Genomic DNA, 12,859 nt, shown 5'->3' on the forward strand with positions numbered 1-12,859 from the left:
GTAACCACAGCTAAAACTACAATATTTGCTAAATGGCCTACAGGAACATAAAGATTGTGCCAAATTCCCAGTTCTTCAAAGACTCAAATACACCTTTTAAATATGTTTGTAGATGTTTGCCTCTCTCATATGTTACAGATTTTCCATAGAGACATGCATTCCTCTGAATTCTTACATTCCAATACAACAATGTAAGGATCAGACAGCAAAAACATACAGCTCACAACCCCCTGATTTAGAAGAAGTACCGTAACAATACGCTGCTGAGGACTGGGACAATCCTAAAGGTTATTAACTACACAAATTAAGGAAAACTGGCAACTGCTATAGATCAGGTATGGGAAGTTGCTGGTCCCTCAGCCACCAGTTCAGCAGCCAGCTCCCCATCTTGTGCAGCAACGCTTCAAAACAACATATAATCCCAAGGTTATTATCTTCAACCCCAGACTACCCAAGAAACTATGGAGATTAAAGAGTTACTACTGTGGGAAACCAAACAAATGCAGAACTAGCAGTACAGCACCAAAACGCTGATGAGCTTGGGTCTTTAATTTCTGACACCTACACAATAATGCTGAAATATACAAAAATAAGAGGATCTAAGTGTATGTTCATGGTTGATTTTGAGCACCTGGAAGCATTATTACTTTCTGCAGTTTGCTGTTCTGTGAGCTTTTAAAACACAGTTAAGGAAAAAAACCTAAATTATTTAAATTGTCAGAATAACTTTATCAGTCAACAGGTAAACTTTCCTCTTTGGGCACTTAAGAATACCACACAGACAGGGGAAAAAAAAGTAAAGGACCAGATAATAAAGTCCTAAAAAGAACTAAAAGACTACCAGTTGGAGTAAGCATGATAATACTGGGAAGTGTGTAGAAAGCTACAGAAAAACAAAAAGCCCTGGATGAGCATCTCAAAACCTGGCAGATAATATCTGACAGTATATCACTTGAAGAAGGGAACTTCTTATTTTCTTTTTCTCCATCACACGCAGTCTTTAATTTTTTTTTTCTCTGTCTCCTATCCTTGCTCCCTTATTGGAGAATCATCTGACAGTACATCACTTGAAGGAGGTAACTTCTTAATTTTTTTTCTCCATCACATGCTGTCTTTAATTTTTTTTTCTCTGTCTCCTACCCTTGCTCCCTTATTGGAGAATAGCATTTTTAAATGAAAGAAGATGTAATTCCCTTAACAGAAAATTAGGGGCCACTTTAAAATGGAAGTGGGGAAAGAAGGGCACAAAGAAACACTCAACCCAATGCACCAATATTCTCTATTATTCCAAAATAACAGTGGCTGCTCCTGTATAGGTTCTCTAAAGAGAATTCAGAGACCACATTCTTTCTAGTAAAAAAACTTAAACTGGGTTTGATTCCACTTAAAAACAGTTAAGGAAAGGGTTGGTCCCACTACAGATATATACTTACAGCTTGCTCATTTCTCATTCCCACATATTTTATTCCAACTGCCTGGGCTGCAATTGCAATTTCAGTGACCGGAATACCAACAATGCCAAACATGTATTCAATATTCTATAAAGAAAAAAGTTCAGAAAAGTCAGACTTTTTTTTTTTTTCCCAATAGACAGCTTTAATAAGCACACGCCAAACACAGATATGCTAACTACACAGGCAATCTAAAACCAAAATGTAACATATATAGTCACAGAGAAGCTCCCATGTGCAAACATCATGAGAAGCTGATGTGGAAACATCAGCTGATGTCTGTAGGTCAGCCCTCTGTGGTTGTGAAAGCCCTAGATTTTATTTTGTGAGTCTACAAGCAGTGGGACAAGGGTTCAGTGTCTCAGTCAACGTGTGTTTAGTGCTTTCCACTGAGCAATGCTTACCTGGGACATCTCTGCTACATCACTTTCCTGATTCTCAGTATGTCAGCTTCCTCTACTCTGAAAATGCCTCATGGCACCTTGTGTTTTCACACTTTCTCAGAAAATTAAGGACAAAAAGCTCCCAAGAAATGGTTGGGAAAGTACCGTGCACACGGAAACACAGAGATGGAGAAGAGTACGCTTGTCTGGATTACAAATTAACTACTTCTCCATGTTTCACAGGCCAAACGCAAAGTCTTCTCGCAAGACCCGTGCCAGCATCTCGAGTCTAGAGACAACACAGAGTTTTCGTCGCTGCAAAGGCGGCGCAGGAGGCACATCCAGCTGTCACGGGCAGAGCCGCGGAGGACCCTCGGCATCGCCTGCCGGTAACGGGGATCGGGGAATGGGGCAGGCTCGGGAATGGGGCAGGCCCTGCAGAAGAAGGGAATCAGTGGCGGCCTGGGGACCGCCGCCCGGGGGCCGGGGCAGTGCGGCGGAACCGCCCTTCCTCTCCCTCCCTCGCTCCCACAGAGCGGCGGGGCGAGCCCTTTCCGTCCGCCCCGGGGTGAGTCCGGCCGCGCACATTCACTCGCTGCAGGCTGTCCCGGCCCGCAGGCTGCCGGCTCCCGCCCCGCGCTCTTACTTGCGCCCTGAGGGCCTGGGCGATGATCTGCGCCCCGCTGACCGCCTCGCCCTCCATGGCTGCCCCGCCGCCCGCCTGGAACGGGCCGGGACCCGGGGCGAAGGGCGCGCGCAGTGGCTGACAGGCGGTTCCGCCAATCAGACAACGGAGGGGGCTGGCCCGAGGAACGCAACCCTGACCCCGTTGGCGGGTTGCGCGGGGCGGAGATCGGAACAGCTTCCTATTGGCCAGCGGGGGCAGCAAATCAGAGGCCGCGAGGCGCCGGCCCTGCAGCGTGAGGCTCGCGGCGCGCGGGGTCGGGATCGGGGCTGGGGCCGGGATCCGGCCGGGTCTTCCCGGGAGCGGGGCGGGGCGGGCCGGGCCGGGCCGGGAGGGATCGCTGCGGGCCCGGCCGCAGCCCCGGTGGCCTCCGTGAGCCGCAGGGCCGCGCGGTACCCGGGGCAGCCGCCCCCGCGCGCTCCGGCTGTGTGGGGCTGGTCAGAGGCGGCGGGCGCGGAGCGGGGCAGAGTGCGCGGGCTGTGTGAGGGGCCGGGGCCCGGCGCGCACCGGGAGCAGTGCCAGACACCCTCCCAAAATCCCGGCTGAGGGACGGCGCACGCCCCCCTGCCCATCCCGGCACGTTTCGCCGAAGTGACACAGGTGACAGCATGTCCTTGCCTCACGGTCCGGCTTGTCCAGTCAAACCACTGGTGACAGCAGCGCTGCATTCGCCCTCGCTCGCCAAAGAACAAAAAAACATAGATAACAAAACACAGAGGGTATAGATAACAAAAACCTTCACAAAACCTACATTATAAAATACTGTAATATAATGCAGCAAATAAAAGCAGTAGACAGGAAGTATCAGTGGAAAACCCCTTGGATTTCACTATCTGTATTTTTAAAATAAGTTGTATGATATATAGCAGAATGTCAGCAACCTCACAATCCATGGTTACCATTCAGCCTAAAAAACACTTTATTTTTTCATTCCCCATTGAATAGTAATCATTACTATGTATGTTACTGTTATTACTGTTTATGTTATTATACTATATGTTGGGCATAGCTTAACGTGCATTTACTATTAATCACTCAGGAGGACCCAGACTAGTGCTGTGCTGTTATTTCAAGATTCTTCTGAGTGTAGAAGTGTGAAGAAGAAGGGTATGTGTTGCTTTTCTCTGTGTATACATCCAGGTGTGGTGACAGGTGACAGACTTCTAAGCTTCCAAAGTTGTTGAAAAGCGAATGACTGGATGCTCTACTTCACAACACACTGAGATCAGGTGGTTCTGAAAAGGTAAATAGGAAAACAGGCTGCAGTGTGACTGGGGAGAAAACTTGGCATCCAAACTTGGACACCAGTCTTTTTACCCTTTGTGTGGAGCTATAGCTGGAATATTGTGACTGCATGACAGTAATACTGCTATGAAATATTTATATTTGCGTGACATGATCCTGCTGAAGCTTGTCTGTCAGGCAAAAGACCACATAAATCATAGGAAAGGGACATAAAAAGAGATAAAATTGTAAAGCATTTCAGGTAATGAAAATTTAAAGTCATGGCTAAGGTGAATCCTAAGCAAATTAACTTCTCTTCAAGGAAAGGATTTATGAGATGGTGTGACATCTTCTAGTAGTAAAAGCATCCAGAGTGTGGCAGAGACACACTACTTGGCATCTCAACAGCCTAAGGGCTGATTAAACCCTATTGGTATCCTTATTTTGGCTGGAAAGTTTAATACACCCAAGCCCAGCCTTGGGGCTTGTCATGGCTCTGTGTTAGAAGCAATCCATGAGGGAGCAGAGTCCTGTTGTTTAAGCTGTCAGACAGGGGAAAGGCTTTAGGGAGCACTCACACAAGTGCTCAGCCATCATCTGTAGGACTGGCAGTAATCACAACCCAGGCTTGGAATCAGAGGAATTATTTTAGTTATTTTAGCTGCCCCAGGTTCAGCCAGATGGGGTTGTGGAGTTGTATGTTCAGTGCTAAACCTCTTGTGCATCTAAATGAGCAAAAGATTCAGGTTAGTACTTTGGAGTGTTTCTGACCACCAGGAAATGAAACGTGATAGAAAAATAAGACCTCTCCAAGCATGTTTGTAAAATGTAACATTTTGTAGAGGGTCATTACCTGTTTGTTTGGTTTTTTTACTTGTGTTTATGGCTTTTTAAAAAGGCACTTTTTCTAATGCATAGCAATTCCATCTCGTGATCTGAAACTCTCCAACTTTTTCCATCACTAATTATGATGAATTCTAATTACATCTTAGTTGACAACTTTATTAAGGAGCAGCTGGCTAGAACCCATTCCTGCCCTAAATAGGCATTTTGGCTTTGAAGGGGTGACAAGGAATAGAAAAGAGATTTTTGTCAGTGAAGTGCAGCACAGCTTGTTTATTTTCAGTGTGTTCCTTAACTGTGAGAGGTTTCTACCCCTGAACTCCCTCCTCCTGCTGCTGCTTTATATCTTCACATATGCTTTGGTATTTCAGTTGCAAAGCTGAGCTGCACAGGACAAGGAGGCCTCTCCATTCTTGGTGGGCATTGCCAAATCACCCCCCAAAAGTACCAAATGTTTTCCTCAACATGCAGAATAGCAAGGATAGCTTGTCATACATCACTTTTCAAAACTGTTTATGTAAATGGGTATCTTTAATCCATCTGATTACAGAGAGGCCGAGATTTTATTCTGTTTTCATCAAGCTTAAAATAAATTTACCCTTGAAGGCATGTATCTATGGACACATTGGCTAATTAAAGCTCAAGGAAATAGGAATATGTAGTTGAGCTTAGCAGCACTGAACAGCTAAGTTACTCCTGTAAGCTTAGAACTGTTACTATTACATGTTAAGACCTTTTGGTTGAGAAACAATTCTTCTGCCTACCATGGGCACCAAGGTTGTAATTTTGCTGTCCTACATAATGCTTTTTCCATTTGCTCATTGTTAGATACTAAGCAGTTGGTGTTTAGAAAAAAAAAAAAAAAGCAGTATTGAGGATTGTTATTATCTGCTTTTCATCCTGGAATTCAAGCCAAGTGATATTTTCAGTTAACTTGCCATAGACTTTCTCTTTTTAGGCACAAAACTACATTTACCCCTTAGAAGTGTTACTATTACATGTTAAGACTTTTTGGTTGAGCAAACAATTCTTCTGCCTACCATGGGCACCAAGGTTGTAATTTTGCTGTCCTACATAATGCTTTTTCCATTTGCTCATTGTTAGATACTAAGCAGTTGGTGTTTAGAAAAAAAAAAAAAAAGCAGTATTGAGGATTGTTATTATCTGCTTTTCATCCTGGAATTCAAGCCAAGTGATATTTTCAGTTAACTTGCCATAGACTTTCTTTTTTTAGGCACAAAACTACATTTACTAGAACATGAATGAAAATAAGACTGTGATTAGTTTAGGATTGATCTTTTTTTCCTGCTGAGCTTTAGAGAAGTCTCTTCATGCATGTGTATGTCAGTCTGTTTTTGCTTTGGAAAAATTCAGGAAGCTGTAGATCACAAAGACTGAAGGGCACTAAGAGTGTTTTGGAACTTTTTTTTCTTGGATACAAGGTCCCTGAGAGCAAATACAATTTAAAAAATCAGTAACTGAACTTAGGGCTATCAATATATAGCACGAGTAATCTCTCCTGCACGCTCTTTCAACTTCACTGATATTTGAGATTTAATTCCTTAATGATACTAGTGACACTGTGGTGACAAATACAGGGTTCTCACATTATGAGAATAATTCTGAATAAAAAGGCATTTCTGTAGTCTTTCTGAACTGTTGCACAACCATTGACTGTGTCAGTCCTTGTTCTAAGTCCTTTCCTAACTTGGGGAGTCAAAGGGTTACATGGGGAGCCCATATTGCAGAGTGCCCCAACCTTCCAGACTCAATAGTTCATTTTTTTCTAAGAAACGCTAACAAATGCAAATTTTCTCCATTTTGTATAGATTTTTTGATTTATTTTTGTTACCATGAAAGCATTTTTAAACTTACTTATCTGCGTTGCGTGGGAGGAATGCAGATCTGAATTGCACTCAACATTTTTATAAGTGCTCAAAAAAGCTGCACTGTAGGAGAAATATTTGCCTATTTCATATTTGGAGTTAGAATGCAGTGAATTCATAATCCATTAGGAGAGGCATTTTTGTGATAGATGCAGAGGTATTGTCTAGTCTAATTCTCTTGGCAATTATCTGTTTAATTGTTGATAAAATAATTCCTATTTCTGCTTGACTGCTAAATACAGTCTCCAAGTAATTTTGGGAAATGCTACTTTTAAATACATCTCCCATTACTGAATGGGGAGGAACTGCAAATACGTGAGCTGCTTGAAACTTTTCTCAAAGATGTTTTGATATATGGTGAAATAATCTATAAATGAATGTCAATTATAAAGGGAAACCAAGCAAGGAGATCACTAGAAATGTATATGAAGCTTAAATGCTTTTGAACAGGACATAGTTGTTTAAAGCACCAGTGCTGATGGATTTAAGCTTTAGAAACAACATGCACGTGGTCATTCAGGAACTTAAAGCACCACACTGCTGAGAGCCTCACTTACCATCCACACTTAATTGTAAATTCAAATTCCTGGCATGACATTTTTCTCAAGCTCCCCCACCCCACCTGTCTGGGGCTTTTCTCCTCTAGATTTATGGCATTCACCATGGTGGCTCTGTGCTGGAAGCTGCCCATCTGCTTTCTCTTCTGTCAAGTGGTCTCAGGGAGGGTGAGGAGGGAGGGGCACTACGTGGCGGCCGTGTACGAGCACGAGTCCATCCTGAGCCCGGCCCCGGCGGCGCTGGTGGAGCGACGCTCCGCGCTGGAGCTCATGGGCAGGAACCTCGACGTCTACGAGCAGCAGGCGCTGGCTGCTGCCAGGCAGGTATGGCCAGCTCCAGGCAGCACTTGTGTGCACCCTGGGTATATATAGAGGAAGTGCTGTTTGAAGATAATCTTTCACATTTGTGTTCCCGGGCAACTAAAGCTGTATTTATATCCATAACTATGGTCTGGGTTCTCAGACGGTCTGACCTGCCAGCAGCTCTGAAAAAGAAGCAGGCCGATTAGCATCCCGCCTGACTCGGGCTATTCCAAGCTTGGAAAAACACGCCCGTCGTTATTTAGTAAAGGGAAATCAATTTTCTATTTTGGTCTGAATACCTAGCTCCTTTCTCTTTTCTTAAATGGAAGGGTTTCCTTGAAAGTTTGTCTTGCTGGCAGCTGTCTTGGGTTTGGTTTTATTCCAGTGCTCTCAATGGAAATTCCTGAATGTTTCTAAAAACTAAGGAAGTCAGATGCTTTGGAAATGAATGTTCTGCTTTTAACAACTTTGTGGAACTAAAATTTTCCATTCCTTTCTCCTACCCACCATGGAATGGTTCTCAGTCTAAATATATTTAGAGGAGGGAGACTAGTATTGCCAGCTGTTGTTAGGCCCAGCCCTCTTTCCTCCCCTCCCAAGAAAACCCAGGCTGTTTCTAGTGACAGGAAGCAAGTGTTACTGGCCCTACACAGAGAAGAGCTGACTTGAAGTTTTCAGAGATCTGTTGTTGTGGGAGAGAATAATTACTATTTTTATATAAATTGAAAACATTATTTTTCTTGAGAAGTTCAGATGTTTGGGCAGAAGCATAATAGCAATTTTTATGCAGCCCTGCACTCAAGACACATAAATTATCCCAAAACCATCACATAGATAACACGTTTGAGCTGACTTTGAAAACTAACAGGAATTTGAGTGACTGGTACTGTGTCCACCTCATCTTTAGGAACAGTTCAGATCTCCCTGAATTTCAGGCAGAGCCTCTGGCATCACTACATTTTTACCAGACTGTGCACTGCTTTCACAGTGAAGCTGTTTCTGAAATCAACATTCCCAGTATCCTGTCCAACCCTATAGTATAATGGGATTTAGAGAAGTCTCTTTATGCATGTGTCTGTCAGTCTGTATTTGCTTTGGAATAATTCAGGGAGCTGTAGATCACCCAATTCCTAATTAATTAAGTGATGCTGCACCTTTGACGAAGTGTCAATATACGTAACTATGCAAATAGCATAATTCTGATAAAAAAATTAAGACAAGTTTTAACATTATCAGTCTTTAACCTGAATGATGACATTCTCCTAACTTGTGTGAAGGGAGGATATCTTTGGTAAGAAATTGGATGCAGTATGCTCTTATTTGCATGCCCTTAAAATGATGTCACATGCATTATTTTTCAAGATAAAGGTATGTGTCAGGTTGAACAAGTTTTCTTTATACAGTTACACACCTACTACATAGTTACACCTGCTAGGAAGTTGAAGAAAAGACATCTTCAAGCTACACTATTGGCAAAACATAATTGGTTTATCCTTAACTCTATCCTTAACTGTTTTTACCCATGAGATCCCCCCTTTTCCTTTGCCTTGCTTACAAAACATGTCTTTGTTTTACATACAGGGGGCACAGATCATTGTTTTTCCTGAAGATGGAATCCATGGCTTCAACTTCACCAGAAGCTCCATATACCCTTACTTGGATTTCGTTCCGCATTCACACTCTGGGAAGTGGAATCCCTGCAGAGAGCCCTATTTGTACAATGACACAGAGGTAAATGCAGGGGTGATGCCTGCAGGGGTGGGATAACTGAATGCTCCAAGTGGGAAATAGTTCAAGTTGGTTTGCTTAGGGAAGTAAGCAAGAAATTGAACAACTCCTAGTACCAGATTCTGTTTTCATGGATGCTCAAGCTCCGCCAGATTCATTCTTAGCAGAGGAGGGTTTAGATCCATACATGCAAGGAGATCAGTTGTGTATGAACCATGTGGATTTGTCATCTCCTCCTCCCCAACCTCTGAAATGGTAACTGCTCTCTCCTAAGATCCGTTCTGTGTGGTTTTAGTTTGAGCAACATTGTTTTAGATAAGACAAGACAGTAGTAGCTTCCCTTTTGGTGCATTCTTGTTATTTGGCTTTAATGACTTAAAGACATCACAGCATTCTGACTCGGCAATCATTGTCAAATGATTAGCACAAGTAACAGGACTTACCTGATACAATGTAAAACAAGTCACAGCTTGGCACAGACCAAGTGTGATTACATAAAGGAGTGACCTGGATGTTACAAAAATAGTATTGTCACTGACTGTTCTGGACCTGAACTGAAAATAACCATGCTCAGTAAATACAGACTGCTAATTCTTCCAGTAATCAATATAATGAAAGAAATCACGCCTGTACCTAGTGAGCAGGATTTGTGTGTGAACATGAATCACAGTTGTAAACAATGATCTGTTTGAATCTTTGTTACCAGTGATCACGGCCAAGCAAGCAAGAACTAAGTTTGGCATTCAGATTCTGTTTGGAGATTGCAGTCATGTCAGTCTTTGGTACAGCACTCTGTGTTATGGGAGAAATATCTCAGTAATACTGAGGTCTGCAATGTTTTCTATTTCTTTGCTGTAATATGCAAGGTCTATCCCTTTCCATCTCTGCTTCTCTAAGTCATAGGTAGTAATTACTTTCTAAAAATTTATAGTAAAAACATCCAAGTGCAGAAGATCTTGCTGTTCTAAAGGCACACACAGGTCAGTCGTGTTGCCTTGGCAAAGTTTGCAGTTGACATACAATGTTTTAAAGCCGTTGGTGCTCCTAGAAGTCACAAGTTTCTAAAAATTAACCCCCTTGGAATAGATTTATTTTCTTACTTCCTTCTGAGGAAATAAAATTTAGACAATTTTTTTCAGAGCTGTTTTAAAATAAACACCTGAAATAACTTTCTGCCTGCAAAGCTACCGGTTCCAGTAGCTCTTGTCACAAAATCATTTGTCCACACTGTTCTGCAGGTCGTTCAGCGCCTGAGCTGCATGGCTCTGAAGAACAAGATATTCCTTGTGGCCAACCTAGGCACCAAGCAGCCGTGCGAGCGCTCGGAGGCGCGCTGCCCGCCGGACGGGAGGTACCAGTTCAACACCGACGTGGCGTTCGCCGCCGACGGCGCGCTGCTGGCCACGTACCGCAAGCACAACCTGTACTTTGAGAACGCCTTTGACACCCCTGCCGAGCCAGACCACGCGTTCTTCGACACCCCTTTTGCTGGCAAGTTTGGCATGTTCACTTGCTTCGATATACTCTTCTTTGAGCCCGCAGTGAGCCTCATCAGGCAATACAATTTGAAGCAAATTGTTTATCCGACTGCCTGGATGAACCAGCTCCCGCTTTTGTCTGCTGTAGAGTTTCAACAAGCTTTTTCAACAGCTTTCAACGTCAATATTTTAGCAGCCAACATCCACCACCCTACCTTGGGCATGACAGGGAGTGGCATATACACTCCAGTCAAATCATTCATCTATCACAACATGGAAAGTTATGGTGGCAAGCTCATAGTAGCAGAAATTCCTGTGATTACTGCAGATTATAAAACCAATTTAGAGAGTAATGAAAGATTTAGAGAGAACTTACATGACTCATGCAGGACTTTTACAAGCACCTCACTGGATGATGAAGTTTGCTTTAAGGAGCAAGAAACTCCTGGCAGAGTATCTGAAAAAGGAAAGGAACAGTCACCTCCTTCCTTTTATGCAGAAATGATGTACGACAACTTCACTTTTGTTCCGTTGTGGGGGGAAAAGGGAGAGCTCCAGGTTTGTGCCAATAGCCTTTGTTGTTACTTAAACTATCGGAGAGCTGCTCTGAGTGATGAATTATATGCTTTGGGAGTTTTTGATGGGCTCCACACAGTGCATGGCACATATTATGTCCAGGCCTGTGCCTTGGTGAAGTGTGGTGGTCTCAGCTTTAGCACCTGTGGACAGGAGGTCACGGATGCCACTGCTCTGATAGATTTCCAGCTGTGGGGAAATATGAGCACCCCTTACATCTTTCCTTTGCTGCTGACATCTGGTATTACCTTGGACTTTGCTGATCACATGGGCTGGAAAAACAACCACTATTTCCTCAGCAAAAATAGAACATCTGCTGGCCTCCTGACAGCTGCTCTCTATGGACGATGGTATGAAAAGGACTAGCACAGATACTTGACTGAGTCAGAAAAAACCAGCCCATATGTTCAGAGTATGTATCTTAACAGAAATTGTTAAATATCCATATTTGCTAGAGGTTCAGGTGTGTTTGTCCCATCACTGCCTGATTAGGTCCCACATTTGAAAGGTGTCCCATCACATTTGATTAGGTCCACATTTGTTAGTACAGTCTGTACTCTGGTAGCTTATGTCCTACCTGGAGTGAAAGAACTGCCTTGCAAAGGTAAAAGCTTGCTGTGATCTGGTGAGATGATTTATACCAGAAAATAACACTTCTCATTTCAACTGAATTTGTTCCTTTTAATTTAATCCTTTGGTTTTTGGGGGCCCTGGCTGGGAGCGTGGAAATTAATAGAATGGAAAACTACTGCAAGAGAAAAACCCAAAAAACAAAATAAAGGGCTGGAAGACATAAATATTGTGCATAACATGGACAAGAACATGTAGGTATACAAACAGATGGCTTTTATTTGCTGAAGTTCTGATCTCTGGTTAGGTGCCATGATTTTGTTTTTTCTTAGAGTCAAAAGCTTCCAGCTGAAATCATTACCATGGACTGGCCACTCAGGTATCTATAATCTTGTTACACATTTAACTGCATGTTACACTTGTAAACATCTACAGAATGGCTAATCTGAGAAACAGGGTATCAGTGACTGTGAAAGCCTAGACTGCAGCAAGACACAATTCACAAGAAATTATGTTCAAAGGAAACATCAGCATTGAATATCAGTGGCCATGTTATGTACTGTTTGAGTACTTTAACTTTCCCTGTTTAAAAGAGCAGTCATTTTAAGACTGTTTTGACTTTAAGACATCTTACACACTGTTCATGAATTTATTCAAGAGGAGTTATGAAAAGCACATAATAAGCTGTGGGACAGCAAGGATTTTGCATCAATGCTTCATGTGCCAGATGGCAGGTTTGTGCTGCTCAGTAAAACACACCATTTTTTCCAGAGCAATAACTGGATTAAGTGCTATACTTAATGCTATACTTCACTGCTTACTGCAGTGAAGAAGCTGGGAAGAGAATATTCAAAGGTTATTAATTTGGGGTTACATTCAGACAAGTTAATGTATTCTCAAGCATTATAATTTTATGGGGTCTTATTGGCTATTATGACTTCATCTGGGTAATGGCTGTTAAGTAATGGAATAAACACAACTGTTCCTTTGGTGAGTCCTTGTGTTCCAGCTGCTCTGTTACTCAGGCTGGGGAGCAGAGCACAGGAGACAGGAGAGCTCAAGTCTCTCTTTGTTCTGGTGGTCTGAGTTGGTTCAAACTGAAACCACCACAGCTACAAGGATGAGTCCTGAGAGGTGCTCAATCAGCTCCTGCTTCAAATGAGCTCACTTTCTGG

General features: G+C 42.9%; 2 protein-coding genes across 7 annotated transcripts in view; one reads left to right on the top strand and one right to left on the bottom strand.

The window, feature by feature from the left end:
* Positions 1 to 2,576, bottom strand: part of HACL1 (2-hydroxyacyl-CoA lyase 1) — a 21,181-nt gene extending 18,605 nt beyond the window's left edge. Inside the window, exons 1-2 of the mRNA XM_041411494.1 lie at positions 2,481 to 2,576; positions 1,434 to 1,538 (exon numbers count right to left, since the gene is read on the bottom strand). Of these exons, the coding sequence (XP_041267428.1) occupies positions 1,434 to 1,538; positions 2,481 to 2,537 (162 nt within the window). The 5' untranslated portion in view covers positions 2,538 to 2,576. The remainder of the gene's footprint in view (positions 1 to 1,433; positions 1,539 to 2,480) is intronic.
* Positions 1,745 to 12,697, top strand: BTD (biotinidase). Of its 6 annotated transcripts, none has more exons than XM_041411497.1 (5): positions 2,718 to 2,754; positions 3,559 to 3,626; positions 7,119 to 7,353; positions 8,914 to 9,063; positions 10,299 to 12,697. In XM_041411497.1, the coding sequence occupies exons 3-5, from the start codon at positions 7,123 to 7,125 to the stop codon at positions 11,478 to 11,480; spliced, it is 1,563 nt and encodes a 520-aa protein (XP_041267431.1). In that variant the 5' UTR covers positions 2,718 to 2,754; positions 3,559 to 3,626; positions 7,119 to 7,122; the 3' UTR covers positions 11,481 to 12,697. The 6 variants fall into 6 exon arrangements, with proteins under 6 accessions (XP_041267433.1, XP_041267431.1, XP_041267430.1 ...); XM_041411496.1 differs by having other exon boundaries at positions 2,738 to 2,775; XM_041411495.1 differs by lacking the exon at positions 2,718 to 2,754 and adding an exon at positions 2,788 to 3,119.
* The last annotated feature ends 162 nt before the right edge of the window (positions 12,698 to 12,859 follow it).

The sequence above is a fragment of the Onychostruthus taczanowskii genome, unplaced genomic scaffold (assembly GCF_017590055.1).
Source record: "Onychostruthus taczanowskii isolate IOZ18803 unplaced genomic scaffold, ASM1759005v1 scaffold36, whole genome shotgun sequence".
In the NCBI taxonomy this organism is placed as follows: Eukaryota; Metazoa; Chordata; class Aves; order Passeriformes; family Passeridae; genus Onychostruthus; species Onychostruthus taczanowskii.

Bases quoted from the DNA above. Each gene is read 5' to 3' on its own strand.
- BTD (XM_041411499.1), top strand. From the start codon at position 7,123: ATGGCATTCACCATGGTGGCTCTGTGCTGGAAGCTGCCCATCTGCTTT. The intron at 7,354-8,913 runs GTATGGCCAGCT...TTTTACATACAG, and splicing joins CGCTGGCTGCTGCCAGGCAG to GGGGCACAGATCATTGTTTT. The intron at 9,064-10,298 runs GTAAATGCAGGG...ACTGTTCTGCAG, and splicing joins ATTTGTACAATGACACAGAG to GTCGTTCAGCGCCTGAGCTG.